General features: G+C 47.4%; 2 protein-coding genes across 17 annotated transcripts in view; both read left to right on the top strand.

The window, feature by feature from the left end:
- Positions 1-14,023, top strand: part of NDRG4 (NDRG family member 4) — a 35,026-nt gene extending 21,003 nt beyond the window's left edge. For 5 of the 7 annotated variants that reach the window (XM_026714324.2, XM_026714323.2, XM_026714325.2 and 2 more), the window contains 13 exons: positions 1,553-1,673; positions 2,520-2,582; positions 2,917-2,977; positions 4,061-4,147; positions 5,286-5,342; positions 6,009-6,112; positions 7,038-7,094; positions 7,178-7,229; positions 7,994-8,041; positions 8,674-8,709; positions 10,508-10,559; positions 11,412-11,450; positions 12,459-14,023. In XM_026714324.2, the coding sequence (XP_026570109.1) occupies positions 1,553-1,673; positions 2,520-2,582; positions 2,917-2,977; positions 4,061-4,147; positions 5,286-5,342; positions 6,009-6,112; positions 7,038-7,094; positions 7,178-7,229; positions 7,994-8,041; positions 8,674-8,709; positions 10,508-10,559; positions 11,412-11,450; positions 12,459-12,613 (932 nt within the window). In that variant the 3' untranslated portion in view covers positions 12,614-14,023. The remainder of the gene's footprint in view (positions 1-1,552; positions 1,674-2,519; positions 2,583-2,916; positions 2,978-4,060; positions 4,148-5,285; positions 5,343-6,008; positions 6,113-7,037; positions 7,095-7,177; positions 7,230-7,993; positions 8,042-8,673; positions 8,710-10,507; positions 10,560-11,411; positions 11,451-12,458) is intronic. The other 2 variants (XM_087940260.1, XM_087940261.1) reach the window with 1 other exon arrangement.
- A 149-nt stretch (positions 14,024-14,172) lies between these two features.
- Positions 14,173-26,079, top strand: SETD6 (SET domain containing 6, protein lysine methyltransferase). 10 transcript variants are annotated; one of them, XM_026714320.2, is made up of 8 exons: positions 14,173-14,309; positions 14,638-14,782; positions 15,076-15,214; positions 15,918-16,112; positions 17,193-17,313; positions 17,627-17,807; positions 18,661-18,803; positions 25,688-26,079. In XM_026714320.2, exons 1-8 carry the CDS (start codon positions 14,199-14,201, stop codon positions 25,988-25,990), a joined length of 1,338 nt encoding a protein of 445 aa, XP_026570105.2. In that variant the 5' UTR covers positions 14,173-14,198; the 3' UTR covers positions 25,991-26,079. The 10 variants fall into 10 exon arrangements, with proteins under 10 accessions (XP_026570105.2, XP_026570107.1, XP_087796381.1 ...); XM_026714322.2 differs by having other exon boundaries at positions 15,073-15,214; XM_087940255.1 differs by having other exon boundaries at positions 15,073-15,214; positions 17,564-17,807.
- The last annotated feature ends 1,330 nt before the right edge of the window (positions 26,080-27,409 follow it).

Below are 27,409 nucleotides of genomic sequence, written 5' to 3'. Positions count from 1 at the left end.
CATTGTCTGTGCTTCCAGAAATTGACTAGAAAGGCTTGCAAACCCCCAAATCCCCTGAAAACTAAATAAGGCAGCCTGCCAGCTTAGCCAGGGTCACCATCCCCATGGCCTAGGAAGAAGGAAGTTGCGTGGAAAGGAAGAGATTTTACAGATTTACAGATTAATAGAGTTGGAAGGGACCTTGTAGATCATCTAGTCCAACCCCCCACCCAAGCAGGAGAGCCTACACCGTTTCTGACAAATGGCAGTGCAGTCTTTTCTTCAAAAGCCTCCAGGGATAAAGCTCCCACGACTTCTGAAGGCAACTTCTGTTCCATTGGTTGATTGTTCTCACTGTCAGAAAATTCCTCCTTATTTCCAGGTGAAATCTCTCCTTGATACATCCATTACTCCTTGTCTGGCCTACAGGTGCTTTAGACTATAGCTTGGTCCCTTCCTATCTGGGGAAGCCCCCCAAATACTGGAAGACTCCTATCAAGTCTCCCCTGGTCCTTCTCTTCCCTAGCCTGATGGGCTGAAGCTGAAGTTCCAGAGACAGCCAGTGGGGTTTCTCTGCCCAGCTTATGTCAGTCACTTTCCGCATGAGAAACATGTGAAGATAAGGACAGGCAATGGGAGAAAGGCCAGCTAGTCACGGGTCCTTCAGCCTCGGCTGGGGCTGAACCTCCATTGAATGGAGTGGATTGGCTGGCTTGCCAGATACTCTCCGCTTGCCCTGAGGAGGTTGCCAGTTGTTGCATGGAAACACTGGAATGGGCTGAAATGAGTCCATCAACAGGAAGGGCTTGAGTCACCTTGGAAGAGATGGCAGCTTAATTGCAAAGTGTTAGAAAAGCCATTAATAAATAACCATCATTTTTGTTCCACTTTTATTCCTCCTGGAACCCAAAGGTGCTTTTTTCAAAAGGCAGCTGGACTTTGTTTTGCTTGAAGACCTTTGGCTTCTCATCCAAGAAGCTTCTTCACTTCTGACTTCTGACTGAAGAAGCTTCTTCGACGAGAAGCAAAATGTCTTCAAGCAAAACAAAGAAAGTCCAGTTGCCTTTTGAAGAAAACACCTTTGGGACAATGATAACCTGGATGATGAGAATCTCCATAGACAATCTTCCATGTGGAAAGCAGTAGCGGTTTCCCAGTCCCGAAAAGCTTTATTTTATTTATTTATTTTGATTTGTCAATCGCTTACAAGATAATAGGTAGAAATATATACATAGTTATGAATACATGAAATGGGTACATATAAGAAAAATAAAAGAAACAATAGGACAGGGATTGTAGGCACGTTGGTGCGCTTATGCACGCCCCCTACACCCTCTTAGGAAAGGGGTGAGGTCAATAGTCTAAGGTGAAAGTTTTTGGGGTTTGGGGAAGAAACCACACAGTCAGGTAGAGTATTCCAGACATTGACCGCTTTAGTGTTGGAGTAACACAAAAACAGCTTAAGACAGGGAACGAAGCCTCTGGTTGCCTCTGCCCTGCCTGGAATAGTAAGGGAGGTCAATACTCGAGTTCATTCGATATCTAGCCCTAATTTTCTTCCTATTTCTTGCAGACAAGCTCTGTTTCAACACTTTCTTTAACTCTGAGGAAATGCAAGAGATCATGAAGCACTTTGTGGTGTGCCATGTGGATGCGCCTGGGCAGCAGTCTGGGGCCTCCCAGTTTCCCCAGGGGTAAGCATCTCCCAGGAAGGCCTCTGTGTCTTCTTGGATGGCCAGGTGTGGGATTGTGTCCCTGGTGGTTCCTTGCCAGGCCTTTTCTGGATCATGGATCTGCCTCAGAGTCCCTGTCACGTGGCTCTCAGGGGACTCAAATGAAGGGCTCCTTTGGAGGGGTCTCCTTAGTCACACAGAGGGGGGGAGAGGAGTGTGTGTGTGCGTGTGTGCGTGCGTGCCCTAAATGGTGATAGGGCCCTTTTTGCATAAGGTAATCTTTCATCACAAACTGCTACTGTGACTTTAAAGCTGATGGTAATTAATAATTAACTAATTAATTAAAATTAATTGTGAGTTAATTCAGGCAAACGTGAATTGTGTTGGGGGTTGTTCTAGAAGGACAACTCCAGGGAATGTAAGAGGCAAGCATAGCAGCCTGACTCCTCTGGAGCTGGCTCCAGTTGGGAATCCCAAACGGACTCAGAGAAGCAGCTTCCCCACAGAAGGGTTGGGCTGCTCCCGAGTTTTTTCCTGGAGGATCCTCCTACACCAGGATAAGGCGGGCATTGGTTGAGAATCCTGATGGGGATTGTGGGAATGTCCTGCAAACTTGCATATCATATTGCAATGGAATGCCACCTCAGAAGGTTCTCTGGATCCCTGCATGAAATACATCATTTCAAGAGTATTGCTGTCCAATTGCTAAAAACATGCATATTTTATACACTGTTTTTGTGAAATTTTATGTATCAATGCTGTATTCTGTTATGTCATATGTGAAATATAAATATACAGTGTGGAGGGGGGAGAGAGGGAGAGATTGAGATTGAATCTTTCAGAACTTCTTGCTTGCTGTTTCCATAGGTATCAGTACCCGTCCATGGACCAGTTAGCTGCCATGTTGCCCAGTGTGGTCCAACATTTTGGGTGAGCATGGGGTGTCATCAGGTTGTTGTTGTGGGGGGGGGGCGGGGGGGGCTCATATTGCCCTGGTAGAATGGCCTTTATGGTGTGGTACAGTCTTACTTCCTGGCGATTACATGGACGGGGGTACTCCTGCTGTTTTCTTGGCACATTCTTGGCAGTGGATTGCCATTGCCTCCTGCCTAAGGCTATGAGAAAGGGATTGGCCCAAGGTCACCCAGCTGTAAGCCCATCTGGATGGCCCCAATTCTAGCTGGCCATAAACTGAGCCTTGGGAACTGGCAGTCAATGAAGCAAGGAAGTGATGCCAAGAAGTCTGACACTTCCCTTTTCATAGGTTCAAGTATGTGATTGGAATTGGAGTTGGAGCAGGTGCCTATGTTCTTGCCAAATTTGCAGTAAGTGTTCTACTTGGTCTGGGGGTAAAAGGAAGGATCAGGGAGGGAGGGAGGGGCCTATATGCATTCTGAGAAGGAACCTTGCCTTTTGGTATCTTCTAGAGTAGAACCCATGTACCGCCATCTGGTGGACATTTATTTAACTGAAAGCTTTTCTGCTTTTATCAGGGCCTGGACTTATTCACCTGAAAGCCAAAAATAAGCACTCTGCTTTGCATGAGCAACCCCTTGAAAATGGTGTCAGACAGTTCTCGAAGGTTGCCAAGACCTACTCAGCTCCTTCCATCGTGCCTGTATCCCTGGGTTGGGCTGAGGTTATCAGCCGATTGGACATTTCCATTGCTGCCACACCCAGTGCCTGCAACCAGCCAATTGCAGCTCTTGCCAAACTGGGACCCACAGAGAATTGTCTGGCTTCACCCACACATAGAGCATGAATTACGCTGGCTTATGGTAGGCAGAGCTGGCACCAAGAGTCTCGCTTTTGCAGCCACTCCCTATCACTCATGGGACCACAATGATGCAAGAGGGCCACCATTTCTGTGCTTGATTTCCTTTGACTTGACCCTGTCCTCCTTCCTCTATTGCATCATCTTTCCCCATCTCAGGGATGGGTCTTCTTCTGAACTGAAGCCCTTGCTGTTGTGATGGTGTCAGGAAGTAGTTCTGTGGGGGTTTCTGGGACCACATTTTTCAAAGTTCATATGAAGTTCATAGTCAGGAGGCTCTTTCAGGAGTCTTCTCAAATAACAAGCATAACCTCTTCAATATTCTAACTTTGAATAAGTACTAGGACTTTGCAATGGTTTTCTTTTCTTTCTGTGTGAAACACAAAACCTTTCTTGTGGAGAAGTAGGCAAAACAGAAAATGCTTCCAAAGCTTGCAGAGGGTGCTTCAGATGAAAGACTTTGCTTTTCACAACATCTATTTCAAATGCTTTGCACATTATCCAAATGTAGCCTCTAGATCTGCTTATGTATGCTGTGTGAATGCAACTTGCAGGTTTTCCTTCCATATTCCCTTGCCTTTGGATGCTTATAAATCTGATAGCCAGAATAAACTCTGTATCTGTTTTGCTGCAGCTGATCTTCCCAGATCTGGTGGAAGGCCTCGTTCTGATCAATGTTGACCCAAATGCCAAAGGGTGGATTGACTGGGCTGCCGGCAAGGTAGTCTTCCAGGGTGGGTTGGGCATAATTTTTCTGTGCTGAGGAGATAGCTCTGCACAAAGGGATGAAGAGCGGAAATCTCCTGAGGGCAGGGGTGTAGAAGATCTGAAGAAGTCGCAGTCTGGCACATCTGCCAAGAGATCAGGCTGAGAATAGAATAGAATTCAAGATAGGAATAGAATAGAGTAGAATTCAGGATAGGAGTAGATAGAGTAAAATAGAATTCAGGATAAGAATAGAATAGAGTAGAGTTCCTACTAGAATAGGATAGGATAGGATAGGATAGAATTTAGGATAGGAATAGAATAGAATTTCTTTGGCCAAATGTGCCAAAGAATGTCTCTGGCACAGAAGCTCTCAGTCTACATGCAAAGTAACAGAGTAATAGTAATCATAATGATACCAATAAGAAGTAGAGAAGGATAATAATGTAATATGAGTAAATAAATTTAGACAAGACAGTACTGTGAAAGTTAGGTGTTCTGCAGAGTGATGGCACGAGGGAAGAACCTGTCCCTGTGTCTACATATTTTGGCATGCAACATCCTAAAGCAGCATCCCGAGGGAAGGAGTTGAAACTGCTAATGTCTAGGATATATGGTGTCTAGTTATTTTTCCAGCTCTCCTTCTGACTCGTGCAATGCACAGGTCCTCAGTGGAAGGCTGATTGCAACTGGTTTTTCTGCAGGTTTAATTATCCCTTGGAATCTGTACCTGTCCTGGTTAGTTGCTGAATCAAACTGGACAGTTGTAGAAGTACAAATGACAGATTCAATAATTCCTCTGTAGAACTCTATCAAAAGCTCTTCGGGCAGTCTGAATTTCCTGAATTGATGCAGGAAGAACATTCTTTGTTGTGCTTTTTAAATAATGGTCCTAATGTTAGGTGTCCATTTTAAATCCTGGGAGATTATAGAACCTAAAAACTTGAAGGACCCTACTGCTGTTGAATATAGTAAGAGGTGGTAGAATCATGGGGCTTCTCCGTACTCTTCGTGCAGCCAAACTCCCAATATCAAAGGCTGGGTCTCTGTCTAACCTGCTCAGGGCCAGACAATGACTCTCAGCATCTAGGTGGCTTTGTGCTGGACGTAGGAAAGTGATGTTGTGTCCCTTGACATCCATCTCCTTCTTTCAGCTCTCTGGCCTGACCAGCACATTATCTGACATGGTGCTGTCTCATCTGTTCAGCCAGGTAAGACGACAGTACTGGCAGATGGGGAGGTTTACAGGCCTCTCAGGTCCTTCTTGCAGGGCAGGGAATCCTTTCCCCTCTTAGGGGTGGCTGCTTGCAAGACTGGCAGACACCCTAGGGTAGTCATAGAAACTGCTTTAAAAAGCTCACCCACACATGCAAAGGTGATGATAGAGACACCAAGCCATTCTGCCAACAGTTTCCCCTGACATCCCATGCCATTGAACGGGGTTGTTCTAACACTGGAAACTGGGCCCCAGGGGGTGACTGGTAGGTATTGTGGGATCCATGGTCATGTCCCACCTGAATTGTTGGGTTGCATTTCACACTTGAGTAAGAGGGAGCTCCCCTTCAATGCAGGTAGACCTCTGAACTTCTAGTGGGCAGATAGAAGCTCTAGACAAAAGCATCTGTCCCTAGCTTGCCTGTTACTAGCAATGCAAACGTCCCTTGCCATGTCTCCCACCCCCAGGTAAGTTCTTCACAGTCACTGGCAATCGGCTGCTGCCTTAGTGAGGTCTTACTTGGCAGAAGTATGGAGAGCCTTGCCCCCCCCAAGGGTGGACTGGGCCTGAGGGGGTTGACTACCACTTCCAGGAGCAGGCCTGGGCTCCAGGGGGCTGCTTGCCAGGCCTCTCTTTGCCTTTGTCATCTCCATGCCCACAGGAGGAGTTGGCCAATAACGTGGAGCTGGTGCAGAGCTATCGCCAGCAAATTGCCAGCACAGTGAACCAGTTCAACCTGCAGCTCTTCTGGAGTATGTACAACAGGTAAAGTGGTCCCTCCTCCAAACTTCCTTGACCCAGAGCCCCCTTGGACTGTGGCAGAGAAAAGGGCTCTAATTTCCACATCATGGGAATTGCTTTCTTGGTTGCATCACGTCCTCATCCTGTAGGTAGAAGCCAGAACTAGCAAGCTTGGCAGCAGCCCCTTGACAAGTTAAGCTTGCACACCAGGGAAGGAAGCAGCATTCAGACCATCTTTCCTGCCACCTGGAAGGTTTGTGTGTCCCCCTGCCCCACCTCATATCAGAGGCGGTTTATGACACACCTGTCCTGGCAGTGAGGGCCCCTGGCACCTCGGTGGATTCCAAGATAATCTTGGGAGGTGGTTTTTCCGTGGTGGCACCCTGAACTTGTGGGAGGTTGTCACTGCCACTGCTGTAGTGAACTCTCTTTAATGGTTTAAAAAGTTTCTATTACACCCATTATCTCCTTGCCTCTCTTCACCAATTGCTCTCACTGCTTGTAAACCTGCATCTTTCTAAAAAAAATCTGCTTTGCTATGTTTCTTGGAGTATTAGGTTGTTTGGGCACCCGAGTCATTCTGTTGCCAAAGTCTCAAGGTGAACCAGAACAAGCCAATGAAATGGCTTGAAATGAAAAATTGTCACCAAGGAGGCCAGGCAATAGAAATACCACATTAGAAGGTGCAAGGACCAAATGGAAACACATCCTGGATCTAGAATCAAAGTTTAAAAAGCATTCTCCCCCAGTCTGGAAATGAGGTGGACCCCATAAATGTGGGTAAAAAGGCAACTCCATTAAAAAGTGAGGCTGGGTCTGCATTGTGGAGATTTGGGCTCATGATTAGACTGGGCCTTGGAAGCTTCCAGTGGCCAGAGGGGCCCAGCTTGGCTCTGTCTCTCCTCAAAACATCCTCCATATCTCCTTGAAATCCCTCTCTTTCTCTCAGCCGCAGAGATCTGGAGATGAACCGCCCTGGCAGTGCGCCCAATGCCAAGACGCTCCGGTAAGTCCCAGCAGGACAGTGGGATGGTGGTGGCCAGGAGGGAGGCTGTTCTGCTGACTGCATTTCTCCCCTTGGGTCCGCAGTTGCCCAGTGATGCTGGTGGTGGGTGACAATGCCCCTGCAGAAGATGGTGTGGTGAGTGGAGCTGTTTACCCAGCTGGGCCGAAGGGGCTGCAAGCTCGCTCGAATCTTTGGATCTTTGCAAGGCCTAGAGAAGAAAGCCATTTCTCAGCCACGGCTGTCAGAAGGGCAACTTCTAGCAAATATTGCCATAGTGCCCAGAGTGCATCTGTGGTGCTGTGGTGCTTTTGACTTCTTTGGAATAGTTTTGGCCCCCATCTGGTGCCCTCAGATGGAGTGGGCTCTAATTATGGCCACTGGGACCACTGTATCTGAAGTGTATTGCCAAGAAACGCTGGCCTGGTCTGTTTCTTGACTGACTGTTCCTGAAAGGCTGCAGGAGACCTGGAGCAGCCGGTCTTCCCTTCTTGGGTGGCCTCCTGGCAAGTGACTGGCAGCTGCCTCAAACTTGCACTTCCGTGGTCATTCCCAAGGAGGCCAAGACAATCCAGGGTTTTAGGGATAGAGATGGAAGTTCTATCAGGCTACTCTTGTGATAGAGCAGAATAGATATTGAATGGGCACAGTCTCTGTTTCTCATGAAGCTTGTTTTTACACATCTAGGTTGTGAGAATTCACATTTAGGAAACCAGTTGCTTCGTTTTGCTTAAAGATTATTTCCTCTAGCTTCAGAACAAGACGATGCATGCTTAGCCCTTAGTGTAGGGTTTCTTGGGATTTAACTGAAGGGGGATCCTGCTTGGGCCCCTGCCAGGGGAAAGACCTTAGGTCATGTGCTCCTCCATTCCTGGTGTTAGTGGAAGCTTTGTTCTTTGCAGGTTGAATGCAACTCCAAGCTGGACCCAACCACCACCACTTTCCTGAAGGTGAGTTGGCAGACCTGTGCATGCCAGCCCTTACCAGGGGTTCCTGGATGTTCTCCTTCCCTGATGGTAGCAGGGTTCCTCTGCCCGGTTGGCTAGTTCGTTCTTGTGCATCCTCCCTGTGGGATCTTACAAATCCAGCCTGAGGTGTGATCTCTTTTTCCTTACAACCTCAATCCAAGGCAATGGGGTGGGAGAGGGGGGCTTGCACACTGAAGACACACTTAGGCATGCCAAGTTTGAAGGAAAGTGCCCATTAGCCCCCGTGTACAAAGAGTGGGTTTTGCTAGTGCTGTAGCACAGATGCAAAGCACTACGGTCCCTCCTTCCACTGACTGTTCCTGACTGGTACCTCATCCCACTTAGCCTTTGGCTCTTCCCTGCTGCGGCTTGGAGACCAATTCCAACTTTCCAGACATTGGTCCCCCCTCCCCAAATAACTTTGATAGAAGGGGCAGAAAATCATCATGTCTGAAGCGCAAGCATCCACATTCAAGCGCTGCCCGGAAGAAAGGTAGAAGAAGCTTCTGGGCAGCCTCCCTCAGATCTAGGGCAGGGCAGACCACCTGGGGGGGCGGGGATGATCTCAAGGGCGGGAGGAGCCTGCACAAATGCAACCTCTGCTTTCCTCTTAGATGGCTGATTCCGGAGGGCTTCCCCAAGTGACTCAGGTGAGCTCTCCCGCTTTCAGTACCCAGCCTGCGGAGGAGCCTGGAGCTGGGCCAGAACCAAGCCCAACTCCCCTCAGGGCAGGCCCCCTGGGAAGTGGGCTATGGCTTCTTGGTCAGAGGCCCTCCTCTCAACCTCTCTGGGTTCAGAAAAGGCTCTATTGCCTTTCAAGATTTCACCTTTTCCCCCTTCCCTCTGGTTTTGATGAAGAATTTGTATCATTGGTGGTGGAAATAAAATAGAATTAGAATTAAATTCACAAACTGGATGTGAATATAAAATGTCCCAAAAGTTTATTTAACAGAGTAACAGAAGGGACCTTTGAGGTCTTCTAGTTCAACTTGTGGACACCACATTCTACTACTTGGTAAGCTAGAAAAATGTGGAATAGACAACATCACCACCACCAAATGGATTTGTAGCTGGCTGACAAACTGTACTTATAACTGACTATACAAGTAAGCAGTGGGGTACCACAAGGCTCCGTCTTAGGCCTAATTATCTTCAATAAATGACTTAGATGAGGGAATAGAAGGGGGACTCATCAAATTTGCAGATGACACCAAGTTGGCAGGAATAGCTAATACCCTAGAAGACAAGCTCAGGATCCAAAAAGATCTTGACGAACTTGAACAACAAAATGAATTTTAATGTGGAGAAAAGCAAAGTTTTACACTTAGGCAGGAAAAATCAAAAGTATAAGTACAGATTCTGGCTCAGAAACAGTAACTGTGAGAGGGACCTGAAGTCCTAGTGGATGGTCACCTGAACACGAACCAGCAGTGTGCAGAGCAGCCAAAAAAGCTACTACCATCCTGGGTTGTATAAACAGAGGCACAGAATCAAGATCACATGAAGTACTAGTTCCACTTTATAAAACCCTACTAAGGCCACACCTGGAATACTGCAACCAGTTTTGGTCACCATACACTACAAAAAAGATGTTGAGACTTTGGAAAAAGTTCAGAGAAGAGCAACTAAGATGATCAAAGGCCTGGAGACTAAAACATAAGAAGAAGGACTGCAGGATTTTGGTTTGGCTAGTCTAAAGAAAAGATGAATTAGGGGTAACATAATAGCAGTCTTCCAGTATTTAAGGGACTGCCACAAATAAGAGGGGGGTCAAATTATTCTCCAAAGCATCAGAGGGCAGGACAAGAAATAATGGTTGGAAGCTGATCAAAGAGAAGCAACCTGGAATTAAAGAGATACTTCCTACCAGGGAGGACAATTGACCAGTGGAACAACTTCAGAAATCATGGGTGCTCCATGATTCCACTGGAGGCTTTTAAGAAGAGACTAGGCAGTCACTTATCTGAAATGGTATAGGTTCTCCTGCTTGAGCCAGGGGCTGGACTAGAAGACCTCCAATGTCTTCATATCAAACTGGACTTGGAGGGCTGGATTAGCATTGTAGTTCTCTTCGTGGGCTGGGCGGGGAGGGGGTGCGATGGGATGGATGCCTCCAGCCAGCCAAAATGGGGGGCATTTTCAGCCAGGAGGGCCTCTTGCAGCACTGTGCCAGCTAAAGCAGGGATGGCACACACAGCCCACATGCGCCCTGTTTTCAACCTGGATGGCTTCCTGCAACATTTTGCCAGCCAAAACGGCCAGAGGCACTGCGGGCCGGTCCTCTGCTATTTTCAGGCCAGCCCCACAGGGTAGATTTAAGTACCCCACATCTGGCTCAAGGGCCTTGATTTGATACCTCTGCTCAAGTGGCTGTCCAGTCTTCTCTTAAAAACCCGCACGGATGGAGCAACCCAATATTCATATTTTGTCTCTTTGTTTTTTTACCAGCCTGGGAAACTGACTGAGGCGTTCAAGTACTTCCTGCAAGGAATGGGCTACGGTGAGACCACCTGGGCTTTGGGATAGGAAGCTGCTGGCCTGGCCAGAGAGGGGCTCATGACTAGCCCCAAAGCGGGCCAAGTCTTGCTGAATCAGAGCTGTGGCCTTGAATGCCATCCACCATTTGCCCGAATTGCATGGGGGAGCAGCATCCCCTGCAGCTGGGCTCACTTCCTCTGGTTGGTCCAGCTTGAAAGGTATTTGCTTTGAAGGGACAGGGAATGGGGACAAATGCCCACAAGGCTGGTCCTCTTTCAAGCAGACCCCCCCACCCCCCCAAAGTGGGCGCCTTTTCTCCAGAGCCAAGTTTGGAACGGCCCTGCTCTGGGCTGCTCCATCAGCTGAGCAAGCAACAGTGCTGGTCCCTGTGCACACAGCAGCCACACAGAGACAAACTGGGGAGGTTGGGGTAACAGGAGTCAAGGGGCCCCTCCCACCTCTACCCCTGCTGGAAAGTTTAAAGGAAGCGTGGATGCTCCCTTTCCACAGCTGGGCTTGGCTTCCTACCTAGCTTCCTTGAGAGGGTCTCAGGAGCCCGTTTCCCAGGAACTCCCAAGGGCTGCCCCCCGGCTTCTTTAGTGGAGGCCACCATCTTGTATCTGTCTGCTGACCACTGGAAAATAAGAGAGGAAGCCCACTCAGGCACCCAGATGCACAATGGGCAGAGTGCCTAAAGCAAGCAGCTGTGCTTGCTTCTGTTTTTCCTCAGTTCAGCCTGAGCTCCTGCCTGCCCCTTGTCCAGTGGCCCAGTTTGGCCAGGGCTCACCACACCTTGAGGGTGCCTATCCTCTCGCCCCTTCCCCAGCGCTGTCTCGCCTTTTCCCTCCTGTTCAACCCTCCACCTTTTTTTCAGTGGCGTACCTGAAGGACCGGCGGCTGAGTGGAGGATCAGGTACAGGCACTCCTGCAATGTCTGCTTCCTTTCTGCTTGCTGTGTGTGGCCCCTGCCCCTCCTCTGCCACACACTGATCGCTGTGGAGTGTGTCCTGCTGTGAAGGGGGAGTCACGGAGCTTCTGAAAGGAACTCCCCTCGGCCATGCTTTGGAGGTTCCCTAACAGCTCCCAGAACGATGGCCAGATCAAGAGGGGAGGCATCTGAGGGATCCCATTTCCAACTTGACAATCAAAAGAAATGGGAGCAATGGCTCTCCGGGGGTTGATGGTCAATAATTCCGCAGGTCCATTGGCTGGGAATAAAGCGAGGGGGGGGGGAGGGGGGCACAGGGCTCCTTGTCCTCTGGGGAGAAGCTGATGTTCCTCTCTATTTTGCTGCCATGAAGAGGCACGGGGTGAGATGAGCCACGGAGTAAAAGCTCTGCCAGTTGGGGCCCTGCATCCCAAGTCATTGGCTGCCATCCTTTGGGGAGAAGCAGCCTGGTGCCCTCCTTCTTGACAGCCAGAGCCAGCCTGGCCAATGGCCAAAGACTCGGCCCCACAGAGCACTTAGGAGTGCTGGAATGGCTTGCCTTCCAAAACAGGCTGGGATCCATACTGAAGGTCTAGGGCAACTCACCACCTCTGGCCACCTTGCCTGAGTTGATGTGGGGCAATTCCTTTTATTAGTTACATCCATCTAATGTGGGGTAATGGGAGAATTCTGGAGGAGAACCTCCTTTTCTGTAGCTTGGACTGAGGAAAAAAAGTGGGGAGGATGAAGCAGAGGAGGAAGAGGAGGCTCCCTTCACCTCTGGCCTTCTCCCGTGGGGAGTGGTCCCATGAAGTTGCCCTGTGGCGAGCTGGCTAAGGCGAGTTGTCCCATTCTGCCCTAGTGAACGAAATCCCAGCCTGCTCCAAAGAAGTCAGAGCAGGATGCCACTTCCCTGGTTGTGCCATCTAGGTTCTTCTTGGGTGCCCAAGTTGCCCAGCCCCCCCCCATGATCCTTGTTCTGCCTCTCTGCAGTGCCCTCGGCCAGCATGACGCGCCTGGCCCGCTCGCGCACAGCCTCCCTCACCAGTGCCAGTTCGGTGGATGGCAGCCGTCCCAGAGCCTGCACCCACTCCGAAAGCAGTGAAGCTATGGGCCAGATCAACCACACCATGGAGGTGTCCTGCTGAGAGTCCCCAGAACCTCCCCTTGGCCACCATCTTTGTTCGGGGAGCTGTGGCCACCCACCATTGCATTACTCACCAGCCGCTGTTTTTGCTGCTTCTCGTGGCTTCTGTTTCCTTGTCTGCCCATCTCTCCCAATGCCATGACAGATTCAAAGTGAAAGCAGCAGCTTCCTACCCAAGGCTGCCTTCCTGTGTTAGAGATGTCATTTTAGAGTGACTGTGTTCCCGTGCTCCAATCGGTCCTTCGCAAGCAGCCCTGCTGGTTCCTGTAGCAACACACCTGGCCTGTGCCCCCAGAACAGGGAGGCAAGCAGGGCACTGCTTGGGATTGGCCAGCCTGAAGGCGTTTCCCCTCAAAGGACGTGCCCCAGCAAGGGTCTGCTCCTGGCCTTTGGTGGGAATGGGAAATGGCCGCATTGAAAGGATAGTGCAGCCTCACCACTTGGAAGTTGGTCTGTAACTCAACTCAAGCAGCAGCAGCAGCAGCTCCCGCAGATAGATGCTTGAGCTGCAGGTGATTCTAGCAGCTGGGCAGGAATTGCAAAGTGGGCCAGGCACGAGGCTTGCAAGCGGGAGGGGCTTGTGTGGGAAGTTCCCCTCTGCCCTCCACTGCCTGGGTGGCAGGGAGCCCCGAGGGAGGAGGCCTTGCTTGAGGCTCATAGCGGGAGCAGCAGGCGATGCCGGCCGGAGGGGAGGTCTGTTCCAAGTGCGGCTCTCCATCTTCTGGAGCCGCTTGATCCCCGTCCGCAGCCAGGCTCCCGCTGCAGGGGACAGGATGGTGCTGATCCGCCCTCCTAGCAGCCCCTCCCCAGCGGTAGGGAGGAGCGCGGGCTGGGCTGGGTCGGCAGCAGCCGCCGCCGCCCCGCCACCGAGGCCCTCAAGCGCCGCAGTCAGGCAGGCAGGGACCTTCCCGCACTCGCCGGGCCAGGAAATGGGCCTCAGGGAGTAAAGGGAAGCCGGGCAGGAGAGTCGGGAGCTCTTCCCTCATTCAGGGCGGCGGCGGCTGCGGCAGCGGCTGCGGCTGCTCGGGCCGATTCCCAGTCAAGGCCCTTTAGCGGGGTGGGGTGGGGGGTGTCATTTTGCATGGAGCAGGAGGCCCCGGCGAGAGCCCAGCCCAACTCTCCGCTCCCCTCCGGCCTCGGCTTTAGAGGCCATCCAGGCTCCGGCCTGGAACTGGCCGCCCGCGAGCAGCTTCCCGAGACCAGAGGGCCGCCCTTCCCGGGGGTGGGGGTCCGAAAGGGCACGTCGAGTCTCCCGCATCGCCAGAACCGGCATCGAGCCCCACGCGTCGCCGTGATCGCCCGCATCCTCTTTTGTCTCGCTCCGGCTCCGGGCCGGAGACCGACGGAATTGTCCTATTTTGCAGCGCCTTGTAGACTTGGAGCCTATTAAACCGCCGCATCTCTTCATTTCGCCGCGGCTCCCGCTCATTTCCTCTCGCGGCGCGGGGGGGCGGGGGGGGGCTGCCAGGATCACGAGGGGGGCGGGGGGGGAATCCGACTCAGCCCCGCCCCCTCTGCCCTCCCTTCCGGCCCATTGCCCGCCTTCCGGGTGCCCCCGCTCTCTTCCGAGCCAGCGGCCGAAGGGGATGGCGGAGGCGGCGAAGCGGCCGCGGCGCGGCGACCCCGCATCTCCCGCGCGCGCCCTGCCTGCCTTCCTGCGCTGGTGCGCCGAGGTCGGCGTGCAGCTGAGCGCCAAGGTAGGCCTGCGCCGGGGTGTCTGGTGGGAGGGGCCCCGCGGCACTGAGTCCCAGCTGCACGGCTCTCGGGTAGTTCCCCCGTCCTCCGCCTCGGCTCGACGCCCGAGGTGGCCCCTGCAGTGGGGTGGGAGTCTGTTGCCCCTCGCGGGTCCTTCGCCCGAGGAAGGAGCCTCCGGATGCGGCTCTTGCATTTCCAATGGGGGCCGGGGGGAGCTGGAAGCTTCGAGCCCGGAAACTCCGTCGGCCGCGTCCTGCCTTCCTGCGGGGCTTCTCCTCGCCTTCTGGGCAGGGAGCCGCGCTCTCGGCCGCTGCCCTCTCCTGCTTGCAGGTCGGCGTGAGTCGCGTGGGCACCGCGGCCGCCTACGGGCTGCTGGCCAGGGAGAGCCTGGGTGCCGGCGAAGAGCTCTTCAGCATTCCCCGGACGGCGCTCCTGTCCCAGCACACCAGCGCCCTCGCTCCCCTCCTGCGGAAAGGTACCGGCGCTGCCTGTACTGGGGTGGGGGGGATCGGGGCGTGTTTGGGGCGCGATGCGGTGGATCGGGTGCCGAAGGGGACCCGGGCCTTCTGGTGGTCGTGCTCCGGCCTCCTCAGCCCCTGAAGGAAGGTGGGTGGGGTGGAAGTCTAAGAAGCAGGTGCAAGTCTTCTGCGGGTGGGGGGAGGGTGCGGGAGGGGCTCCTCCAACTGCAGCTCCTCTGCAGTGCTGGAGGGGGCATTTGTTCCCTCCATTGATGTTCCTCGCCTTCCTTGTCTCTACCTTCACTAGAAGAAGCCTCCCTTCAGAGCTCATCGGGCTGGGTTCCTCTCCTGGTTTCACTCCTCTACGAATGCACACTTAGTAGTTCCCGATGGGGGCCTTATTTCTCTCTCTGGCCCCAGTTCACTGACTTGGATCACCCCATGTTCTGGTAAGAGAAGCTGCTGCACTGGCTTCTTTACCTGCCTCCTGTGCCCTGTAGACAGTGTGAATGTAGCAAGTGTTCAGACAGTGAAGAAGATGCACTGAAGCTAGGAAGGCGTACTGGAGAGGCCAAAGTGGTCTACAAGACCAAATGAAGAATAGAAAAGACACACATTAAAAAACATAACAGGCAAAGCAGACAGCAAGATCTGACCGGGAGTAAGAAGAAGGAAGGCTGAAGAGACAGAGGGGCTAATTTGTCTGAATGCCAATCTTCCTGGATTTCCCCAATATTTCTTGGGTTGGGTTGGTCTAAGATGCTAATTACACTGGAAAACTGGCTAGGCTTCAACTGTCTGGCTCCAACAGCCATTAAAGCTGGTTGTGTTTGTGGTAGCTATTTTAGCGGCAGCTGTTTCAAACCTACTGCTTCCCAGAGGCATCCTAAGACTTCCCCCTTTTCCACTCCTGTTCTTCCTTCTGTTATGAAAGCTGCTTTCCATCAGAAGCTAAACTTAAATCTCAGCAAAGCAGATACAAAAGTAGTGTTTGTGAAATGGATGTCTGAACAACTTGCAAGCTTTTCCCCATAGTTTCGTTTTTTGGGGTAGGATAGGATGACTTTATTTGGCCAATTGGGATTAGACACACAAGATATGGCATTCTTCTCCAGTGAGGAAGCTGCTCTTTCTGCTGGCTCTCTTGTGCAGGGGTCATGAAGAACGGGCACAGCTTCTGCAAGGGACAGGAGTCCTCGAAGCTGTGGAGAAAGACTTGGCCAATATTGAGATGGAGTATTCCTCTATCATCTTGCCCTTCTTGAAGGCCCACCCAGATATCTTCAACCCGAAGGTGCACACACTGGAGCTCTATCGGAAGCTGGTGGCATTTGTCATGGCTTACAGGTAATAGGAAGAGGCACAGACTAGCAGCCTCAGCAAGACAGAAAGTAATTCCTGATAAAAGAAGTTCCTTTGGGCAACTATGCAGGTAGAAATATTTCATCAAAACCAAATCCCTCCGAGAGGAGTGTTTGGGCAGAAGAGATGTGAAATGGTTGCATTTTAAGTAAACTTACGGGCAGCCCACTGCTATGTTCAGTGACTGTTTGAAGTACAATACTGCCAAAAAATAACTTTATGACCAGTGCCCACATGATATTTATGGTGTCCCCTGATCACATCATCACTAGTACTGTCAGTACCCATTGTGTCCCTGACCTGTTTTTCTCCTTCCTTGCAGAGCAGAGGGATTGGCGAAGAAGGGGTTACAAGAGAGTAAGCAAGTACCTAATGGGGAATACACATCAAAAGCAATGTGTTGGCAGTGGCAGCTGCTAGTGCATCACACAAACAGCCCAATATATTTCCCATTGTGTGCCTGCTTTTTTCTTATTTGCTTTTTATTTGATTTCTGTAGATACTTTTCTCAACAATCGACTCTGAGCAGCTTATAAAACATAAAAACAAATTTAAAAATACTTCAAATACTTCAATTTTGTTTGGTCACTGAGTAAAACTATTACCATGAATCTTATTCAGTTTTATTTATTATTAGTTTACTCTCTAAACGAATGCAAATACAAACTGCTAATGATCTCTATGCCAAGGTGAGCATTCTAAGGGGGACAGGGAAGGAAAGCATGGTTTCTGTCACATGATTTTCCACTTAGCAACCACTTCATTTAATGAAAACTGCCAGTCCCAGTTGTAGTCACCAAACAAGGACTAGCCTTCCTAGCTTCTGCAACTCATAACCATCTGTTATTTGAGCTTTTAGCAGAAAGTGTCTATTGTTTTTATGTTTGAATACTATGAAGAAACAAAAACCTTAACCAAAGAATTTATGGATTTAGTGGCCGCTTGGCTGTCAGCCTAGTTACAGCTTTGCAGATTTTGGGGTCCCACAGCTGCCCTCCTTATGTGCCTCTGTGTAATTTTGTTCTCCTTCAAGAGCTTCAGTCACTTCTTTTTAATTTGATGCAGTTTCCAAGAAACTCTGAATGAGGAAGAAGAGGAGGAAGAACCTAATCCTCCAGTGATGGTGCCTCTGGCAGATCTTCTAAATCACGTGGCCAACCACAACGCCAACTTGGAATATTCTCCGGTGAGCAAGAGCCTCACTGCCATTCTACTATCCCTGAGGTTGCATTGCCCTGAGACATGCATTCCCAAGAAGGCTTGAAGGGTGAGCTGCACCTGCTATATCAGGGTAGGGATACCCTTTTTGTGCCCTGCGGTGGATGCCCTTTTCTAGGTCAGTGGAGCAAGCACAGCTCAGCACTTAGCAGAAGTGAAAATGACTTCTGTTGAGAGACAATTGGTTGCAGATGGTCCAGGCAGAGCTTTTTTTCTAGAGATACTCAGCAGAGCAAAACAAGAAGGAATCTGAAGGGACCCCTTTCCTGCTGTCTTGGCAGGAATCCTTGAAAATGGTCACCACGAAGCCTGTGCGCAAAGGCCAGGAGATCTTCAATACCTATGGAGAAATGGCCAACTGGCAGCTCCTCCACATGTATGGCTTTGCTGAGGCCTATCCTGGCAACACCAATGACACTGCTGACATCCAAATGTCGACGCTGCTGAAAGCTGCACTTCAAGGCAAGTGGCTCACCCTTATTTAGCACGAGGAGGACCTCAAATTGAAACCGGAGATTTTCTGTTTCAGACAGGTTCAGTCAGACAATACCTCGCCCAGGAGGGCAGGTCATCATCTGACAATCTCCTGAGAGCTTAATGGAAGGTGGGCGGGAGAGGCCATTGTAATTGATTATATAGGTAAGGGGGCGGGGGCACTTCCAATGTTTGAGAAGGACTTTCTGCCTCTAATAGAGCTCAGTTGAACTAGAGATTATGTTACATTAAGGCAGAACAGATTGTTGAACAGTAACAAAAAGAGAACCTGGAAAGCACACTCACTTTCAGGAATTTCCTGGATAGACAGAAACGATTGAAGACAATCCATTGAGGGCTGGTTGATAGGCGTGTTGCTGCAGGTACTGCTTCATTTTAAGCCAGCTGGTTGCTCCTCAAGGGGAGCCCATGTAGAGTGCAGCATAACAATCCTAGCTCAGCAGAGCAGAAGAGCCTTCCAACTGAGGAAAGGGCAGAAGTGACACATCAGGAGAACCCATGCACAGGCCCTTGTGGCCATGGCTGCCACCTGCTCTAAGCAGTAGCTAGGAGTCCAGAAGGACCCTGAATGGCCTTAACTGGTGAAGTGCAAGATCACCCAAGGATGGTGACTTCCCTGGCCCTGGTGGCCAAACACTCAGTTTTCTTAGGATGGAGCTGAAGTCTCTTCCGCACTGAACATTTCAGTTGTGTTACTGCTATTTTGCCACTTTTCAATTAAACCAGCAAGACAAAAGGTTTTTGAACCAGAGAAGGACAGGCTTGTTTCTTTTCCAAAAAGCATTCCAGAGCTGCTTCTGACTTTATGTTATTCAATCAGCCACAGATACAGACATGGAAGAAAAGCTGGTCCTGGACCAATGGAACTTCCTTTGCCATCAGGAAATGGTGGGTGAGGAAGGGGCATTTGTGATTGGCTGGGAGAGAGTTTTCACTGAGGAGGAGCTTTCAGTGGCATTGCAGGTGAGTGATTTAACCTCCTAATACAGGAATTATTTTGGTTAAGCAGCAGGAAGGTTGGGCATGCTCCCTGCTTTATGCTGTTGTTATGGCTGCTCTAATTTCAAAAGCCTAGAATTAGTTTTCCACATATCAAGAGATTCAACTGTGGGTTTATTCATTTAGTGTATGGCATATCATACATGGACTAGTAACATATATTAACATTGAGTAAAACTGTCAACAGCCAGCTTGAGAATCCAAATAGAATCCATTTCTGAAAATCTTGTTGTTTATTGAATACACTGCATGGTAATGTCGAAGCAAAACTAACTGAGATTCCCAGACACCAGTTCATAGAATTAAACCATTTCCCCAGCCAAACACCCAACCTCTCACGTGGTCCATGTAAATAAGTTCACTTTGTTATGGGAACTGTCTGCTTCAACCTCACACCAGCTACGATGTCCTTGAAAAGATTTTAGGCTCTCCCAGTTCTTCAGTGGAATCATTGAGGTTTCATTTCAAAATAAGAGGCACGTAGCTGCAAAAGTTACCTACATTCCAACCCCCCAAAAGAAGAATAGATCTGGAAATGTATAAAAACAAATATATAGACATATAGACTATGCTTAGGGTTTTAATTACCTAATCTCCCCCTTCACCGAGGTTGTTCAGGATATGTAGAATGGATTTTTTTTTATTAGCTTAGCTGCTTTAACATTCACTGCTACCCATTGTGCCTCCACCAGGGGGTGTCCTTTCCACCTTACTCGATATTGCAGTTTTCCTCTACAATATCTAGAATCCAAAATGTCTTCAATTTCCCAATGCCTCTCTCCCTTAACTAGAATTGGGAGTGGAGGTGGTTTCTTTACTGGCCTCATTCTTGAACCTTGAACCAGCTTTAATAAGCTACATGAAACACTGGATAAATCCGTTTAAAATCCCTTGACAGTTGCAGTTTTACAGCAACTGGTTTGATGTATGCTATGACAGTAAAAGGGTCAATATTTAGGACCTGGTTTTTATAAGGTATTTTAAAGGTCAAGTATATTGTGGACAAATGTACCTTGTCACCCACTTTAAATTCCCTTTGAGTAGATCTTTTCAACAGGTGCCTGTTGTTGTTTTTGGGTGCTTTTCCCAAAGCTTTGCTTACCCCAAGGCCATGTACGCTGTATAATGTCCATCCACTCTGTTAATGTTGAAGAGGAAGTTTCTTGAGGAATCTCAGGCATCCTATTGATTGAATTAATTCTCTCCAAAATTTTGCAGGGAACGTAACCACTCTGTCTGAGATGATACTTCCATACGCAGTCTATAAATATGCTGCACAAACATCTTGGCCAAACTTTTAGCTGAGGAGAGCTTTGGACAAGCTACAAGTGATGCTTGCTTTGAGAATAAGTCAACTACTGTCCATATTCCAGTATTTCCAGCACTCTCAGACAATGAAATCCACTGCTATTACTTCCCTAGCTGGTGACTGTAATAAACCTGGGGTTTTCCCAGGCAATCACTTCATGGAAGTGCAAACTGAGCAACTTGCACCATATTTTTTTATGTCCCTTTTCATTTTTGGCCACCAAAACTTGCCTTTTCACAAGAGTTTTTACAAATCCAAAATGACCGACTGATTTTGCATCATGTGTTCTTTCTGACACTAGTGTCTTTTGACTATTTGGGATGTACACTTTAGTCCCTTTCCATGCCAGATCTTGTTTTGGCATTAGATCATATTTATGGTTCTGGAACCAAGAACCTTGTTCCAAAGCCTCTTTAAATTTCTGCATCAGTAAATCTAACACTAACCTGGATAATTCCCTTTGCACAGAATTATGGAGCTGACACTGTGAGCTGGCTGGAAGGGATGATAGAAATTACCACTTCCTTGGTATTTTTGTATTGAGGCATACATGAAAAAGCATCAGCCCTATTTTTTTCTCCTGGTATGAAACAGAGATTAAAATTGAATCAATTGAAATATTGAGCACATCTTAGTTGTTTAGGGGTATTTTCTTGGGGTATTTAAAGCCTCTAATTTTGTATGATCTCTCCATACTCTCCACACTAAAATGGGATTTTATTACCCTCTAAGAACTGTTTCCAAGTTAGGAAAGCCTAGTGGACAGCAAAGGCTTCCTTTTCCCACATAGCCCATGACCAGCTGTTTCAGGCTGCAGGGGTCATCTATTGCCTTCACGTGTTTTTGGCCTCTGCGTCTTGTTTTCAGCCTCCAGGGGCCCAGTGTTCAGCCCATTCCAATACCCACTACCTGAACAGGCCAAAAACAGGGCATGTGGAGGCCAAAAACAGGGCACACAGAGGCTGAAAATGGGGCAGACAGAGGCGGCAATAGGCAATGGCGATCCTGCAGCTGAAGACAGCTGGTTGTCGGGCGGCTGATCCAACTGACAATCAGCTGCTTGTACTAAATCAGGCTGTGCTGAAGCTGAAACAGGCTGTTTGCTGCAAGGAGGCAAGTTGCTGGGAAGCAGAGGCAGTTTTTTTTTTCTTGTTTTCCTCCCCCAAAGCTAAGGTGCATCTTATACTTTGGAGCATCTTATAGTCTGAAAAATATGGTAATTTTTTAATATATCTATAACATATAAAGATTTAATTTTTAGTTAAACAGTGTGTTGTCTGGATACAAATATTTTTAGAAAATAATGAAGTGTTTACAACAATATTCATTACATTGGTTTTAGTTCTATAATAATAACAATATTTGCTTATCCGTTTTAACAAACCTCTCTCATATCATCAGTCCTTTTTTTTCATCTACGTTTCTAAATTCTGTTTTTATTAGCTAGCCATTGATAAAATAAGTACCATATCTAAAAATATTCAGTTTCTTCCTTTTCCTTAATTGTGTTGGTCTATCCATTTCTGCACATTCTAATATTTTTAAATCACATTTTCATCTGCAGGGATCTCTTCACTTTTCCATTGTTGTCCAAATACAATTTTAGCTGCAGTTAATATATGTAGAATCTAATATGTACCGTATTTTTCAGACTATAAGATGTACTCCACACACACACACACACACACACCCCAAAAAATACAGGCCAGTTTATGGCCTTCAGAATGCTGGGGAGGGCAAAAATGGGATGTGTGGAGGCTTTGAGAGGCCAAAAACAGGCCCGTTTTTGGCCTTCAGAGTGTTTCTGGACACTGGGGAGAGCAAAAATGGGACTCATGTTTTTCTTGTTTTAATCCTTTAAACCAAGGTATTATACTCTGATGCGTTTTGTAATCCGGTAATGTTTTCTATATTAATTACATTTGGATAAATGAGTGCCTCCATTGTGGAGAGCCAGACTGGTATTTTCATATAGTGTTGTTTTTTTACCCATATTGATGATAATGCATTTCTGATATAATGTCTTTGTAAGTAACTATGTACACTGCTCAAAAAAATAAAGGGAACACTTAAACAACACAATGTAACTCCAAGTCAATCACACTTCTGTGAAATCAAACTGTCCATTTAGGTAGCAACACTGATTGACAATCAATTTCACATGCTGTTATACAAATGGAATAGACAACAGGTGGAAAGTATAGGCAGTATAACTAGGCAGTAAGACATCCCCAATAAAGGAGTGGTTCTGCAGGTGGTGCCCACAGACCACTTCTCAGTTCCTATGCTTTCTGACTGATGGTTTGGTCACTTTTGAATGCTGGCGGTGCTTTCACTCTAGTGGTAGCATGAGACGGAGTCTACAACCCACACAAGTGGCTCAGGTAATGCAGCTTATCCAGGATGGCACATCAATGCGAGCTGTGGCAAGAAAGTTTGCTGTGTCTGTCAGCATAGTGTCCAGAGCATGGAGGCGCTACCAGGAGACAGGCCAGTACATCAGGAGATGTGGAGGAGGCCGTAGGAGGGCAACAACCCAGCATCAGAACTGCTATCTCCGCCTTTGAACAAGGAGGGACAGGAGGAGCACTGCCAGAGCCCTGCAAAATGACCTCCAGCGGGCCACAAATGTGCATGTGGCTGCTCAAACAGTCAGAAACAGACTCCATGAGGGTGGTATGAGGGCCCAACGTCCACAGGTGGGGGTTGTGCTTACAGCCCAACACCATGCAGGACATTTAGCATTTGCCAGAGAACACCAAGATTGGCAAATTCGCCACTGGTGCCCTGTGCTCTTCACAGATGAAAGCTGATTCACACTGAGCACGTGACAGGGTCTGGAGACACTGTGGAGAATGTTCTGCCTGCATGACCAGTTTGTCAGTGGGTCAGTAATGGTGTGGGGTGGCATTTCTTTAGGGGGCCGCAGAGCCCTCCATGTGCTCGCCAGAGGTATCCTGACTGCCATTAGGAACCGAGATGAGATCCTCAGACCCCTTGTGAGACCATATGCTGGTGTGGTTGGCCCTGGGTTCCTCCTAATGCAAGACAATGCTAGACCTCATGTGGCTAGAGTGTGTCAGCAGTTCCTGCAAGATGAAGGCATTGATGCTATGGACTGGCCTGCCTGTTCCCCAGACCTGAATCCAATTGAGCACATCTGGGACATCATGACTCACTCCATCCACCAACGCCACGTTGCACCACAGACTGTCCGGGAGTTGGGGGATGCTTTAGTCCAGGTGTGGGAGGAGATCCCTCAGGAGACCATCCGCCACCTCATCAGGAGCATGCCCAGGCGTTGTAGGGAGGTCATAGAGGCACATGGAGGCCACACACACTACTGAGCCTCCTTTTGACTTGTTTTCAGGACATTACATCAAAGTTGGATCAGCCTGTAGTGTTTTTTTCCACTTTAATTCTGAGTGTAACTCCAAATCCAGACCTCCATGGGTTGTTAAATTTGATTTCCATTGATAATTTTTGTGTGATTTTGTTGTCAGCACATTCAACTATGTAATGAATGAAGTATTTAATAAGAATATTTCATTCATTCAGATCTAGGATGTTTTATTTTTGTGTTTCCTTTATTTTTTTGAGCAGTGTACAATTCCCAATCTGGCAATCCACTCTATTTTTTGAATGTTGTAGCATTTTCAACTTATTCTTGTTTTTTCCCCTTGCCTTAATATTATTTTATTTAATTCTTCAAAGTATTTTTTTCTAAATGCTTGTTTCCATTTCTATTTCTTGCACATTTGCTTTAAACTCCGGTGACATCCATATGATATCTATTTTTGATCAAGACTTATGTCTATTTGAATAAAATGAATATTGAGTTTTCTTAGAGTGTACTTTTATCTATATTCTTGAATATCTATTCTGCCATTTTGAAGAATGTCTTTGGAAGTGTTTTTCTAGCTTTCTTGCCTATTTTACTGCTTTTATAATCGAGTTCTGCATCTACAATTGCGTTGAAATCTCCTACCATGCAAATATGTTCATATTCCAATTATGTAATTTTCTGATGGAGTTTTTCATAGAATTCTTGTTTATTATTTGGTGCATATATTTCTATCAAAAGTATCTCTATATAATTCATTGTCACCTCCACCATCAAAATCCTCCCATCTTCATCTCCAAAAATGTGTCCAGGGTCTATTGTTTCAATATATAACCCATTTTTTTGCTGTGCTAATGAAAAATACAATTTCCCAATTTTAGGGTATTCCAATATTGTATTTTAATGTGGACCTCTTAAAGACAAATTAAATATAACTTTAATTTTTCTAATTTATTAAAGATCTTTTTCCTTTTCATTCAATGCATTTATATTAATGGACAGCAACTTTATTTCTTCTTCTATGACTTTAAGGTCTTGTTGTTCTAGTTGTTATTTATTTCTCTGTTCTTTTAATCTTGCGCCTTCTCGTTCTGCTCTTTCATCCAGCTCTATTTCACCTTCCTGTTGTTGTGTGTTTACCCCTCCTACTGCTTCCTCTTGCCCTTTATCTTTTATTTTCTCTCTTCTTTTTTCTTCATACGACCCAAAATACTGGTCATAAGATTGCTCTGCTTTATCAGTCAATGTTTTTTTTCCCATCCAAGGCACCAATATTCCCTTGGGTATCAGCCATCTGAAATTTACTTGTCAAAAATTGATACTGTTTCCTTATGTCTCTTCTAGGAATCTGTTTCAGGACTACTATTTCTCTCCCTTTATATTTCAATGGCTTATCTCTTGCTCTCTGTAGTATTTCTGCTTTTATTGCCTTCTTAGAAAATCTGGGGAGTTCGTTGCTTGTCATGTATCTTGTGTATATTCAGAATATTTCATCCATCCCAGCAAGCATCTCCTGGTTCCTTCTTGCTCTGAGGTTGAAGAGCCAAAAGAATTGTTAGTTTTGGCTCTAGTTGTAAGTCTTTGGTATTTTTGCCTGAGTAGCAGTCCTGGTTCCAGTCAGCAGGTTGCGGAGCATTTTCTCTTGGACTAAAGTGTAGATGGGTTTGGATACTTTCCTGCTCTTCTCTATTCCACGGAGGAATAGAGCTTGGAATGGTGTATTAGGAAAGACACAATTTGCCTACCTGTAGAGAAAATATATTTCCTAAATATATATATATATGTAGAAATATATTTCCAGCACAGAAAAACATGTGACTTGCAGAATGGCACCAATAATACAGAGAGTTCCACTTGTGAAAATTACGGTCTCCTCCTTCTCCCATTATGTTTATGTATGCATTACATTTAGCTTGGTGTTTTGTAAAATGCTTGCATTAACTCCTCAATTATGCTGTGATTCTCTTCTCTATGAGCATTTTCGCTGTCTTGCAGCATATAGTCATACAGCATGTAAGACAAAACCCTGAAAAGGATGAAATTGGCAGACTTTTAAGAAAAGATGAGCTGAGTCACTGCTTGAAATCCACTGAGAAAAGCAGTTTTAGATTGAAAGTGAAAAGTGAGTTTGCTTGGTGAAATTTTATTTTGGTTGACATCTGTTTGTGTGGTCTGTTTGTGTGTGTCTTACCACAGGTGCTGACTATGTCTGCAGAGGAATTCAAAGAGTTTAAAGAGGCTAAGACAGATAGAAAAGGGACCGCTTGCTTGATCCAGTCAGTAACTATGATACCCAACCTGAGTGCTGCTCAGAAGAAGCTTCTCTTTGATGCCACAACGCTAACACTGAAGGCTTTTTCCTCCAGTTTGAAGGAGGAGGAAACGATGCTGGGAGACCTGCAGGCTTATTTGGAATTAAGCCACCGGGAGCAATTTGCCCTCCAAGTGCGATACGGCCAGAAGAAGATTCTGCATCAGTTGCTTGAGCTGGCAAAGTAGTTGCTGCTGTGAGGGTGACAGTTTTGGGGCCTGGATGCCTTCTAAGCAGTTGGAGGCTCTTTTCATAGGCAATAAAAATGAATTCCATAGATGGAGTCTGTTTCTGTCCCTTGAGGACCTAATTGCTCAGACTTTTCTTCAGAAGAAAGCTGTTTACATCCATGTCTATCACAGAAGCAAAGCCAACAACTTTTAACATGACACCTCTGAACAATTTTGCAGGCACCAATATATTTTGGTGATGTTCATTCACAAGAATTAAAGATGCTGGTGTCACAAAGATGTACAAAAAGTTGGACTTTTGTCATAGCTTGGAATAATTTGTCAGGTTCAATTCTTAAAGGATTACAGGAAATTTGGCATAGAATAAACATTTTACTATGAAGATTGTATAGAAATAAGTGGATACCGCAACTGGTAGGAAGTATCTCTAAAATATGACCCACAGTATGAAAACTTTAAGGGGCGCAACAGCTCAGTGGTTAAAATCACCTGAAAAGCTAACAACCTGGGTTTGAGACTCAAGTGCCACGTAACGGGGTTGATCTCCCATTACTTGCCCCAACTCCTGCCCATCTAGCAGTTGGAAAGCATGCAAATGTGAATAGATTAATAGATACGACTTCGGTGGGAAGGTAACAAAACAGTCCAAGGGTTGACTTGGTCTAGGGTTAGGGTTCACCCCATTCCCCATTTTTAACAGGTTCATGATGGGCAGTATTATTTGTGCGAAAGTGGGAATGAATTGTTTGTGAATCCTAGGAAACTCTGCAACTATCTTCTGGTCCTTGTGGCCACCCACTATATGATTGCTTTCACCTTGCCTGGAGATACCCTAGGTAGTCTAACCTGGTTAGACTACCTAGAAAAATAACCCCAAACCCCAAACATATTAAAGTCCGGTAAAGCCTTCAACTTCACTGTTTTATTGGGCACAGTTTAAAGTCACAAAAGTAAATAAGGAGGCAAACAGAAAACCAAAATAAACCGCATTGATAATAATAATTGAAAATAAACCGTTCTGAAGCAAGCCGAGATAACTAATTATAAACTCTAGGAAAATAGCGGAGAAAAGTCCATGGGAAGAACGCCTGCAAAGATAAGCCTCTTTCAAGGTGAACACTAATTGACTTAAGCAATTCTAACTGCGCAGTTGGAAACTTATATACATAGCTCCCACCTGCAAGCCATGAGGAGGATCATGGTAATCTTCTCTTGAGTAGACCTCGCTTTTCTCTGATCCTCTCCTTCCTGCATGACCTAGGATGGATAGGGGATGGGCCTGGATCCTCCTCTGGCTGCTCAACCGGCCTCTGTCCTTCCCCAGCCGCCTCCACCACCTCTGGAGCCACACTCCCACTCTCTGTTGGCTGTTCCTCTTCTTCCTCAGAGTCAGACTCCACCAGGGGCATGACACTA

The sequence above is a fragment of the Pseudonaja textilis genome, chromosome 11, assembly GCF_049901715.1.
Source record: "Pseudonaja textilis isolate UNSWEBS1 chromosome 11, rPseTex1.2, whole genome shotgun sequence".
In the NCBI taxonomy this organism is placed as follows: domain Eukaryota; kingdom Metazoa; phylum Chordata; class Lepidosauria; order Squamata; family Elapidae; genus Pseudonaja; species Pseudonaja textilis.
This window is presented reverse-complemented; position numbering and strand designations above follow the sequence as displayed.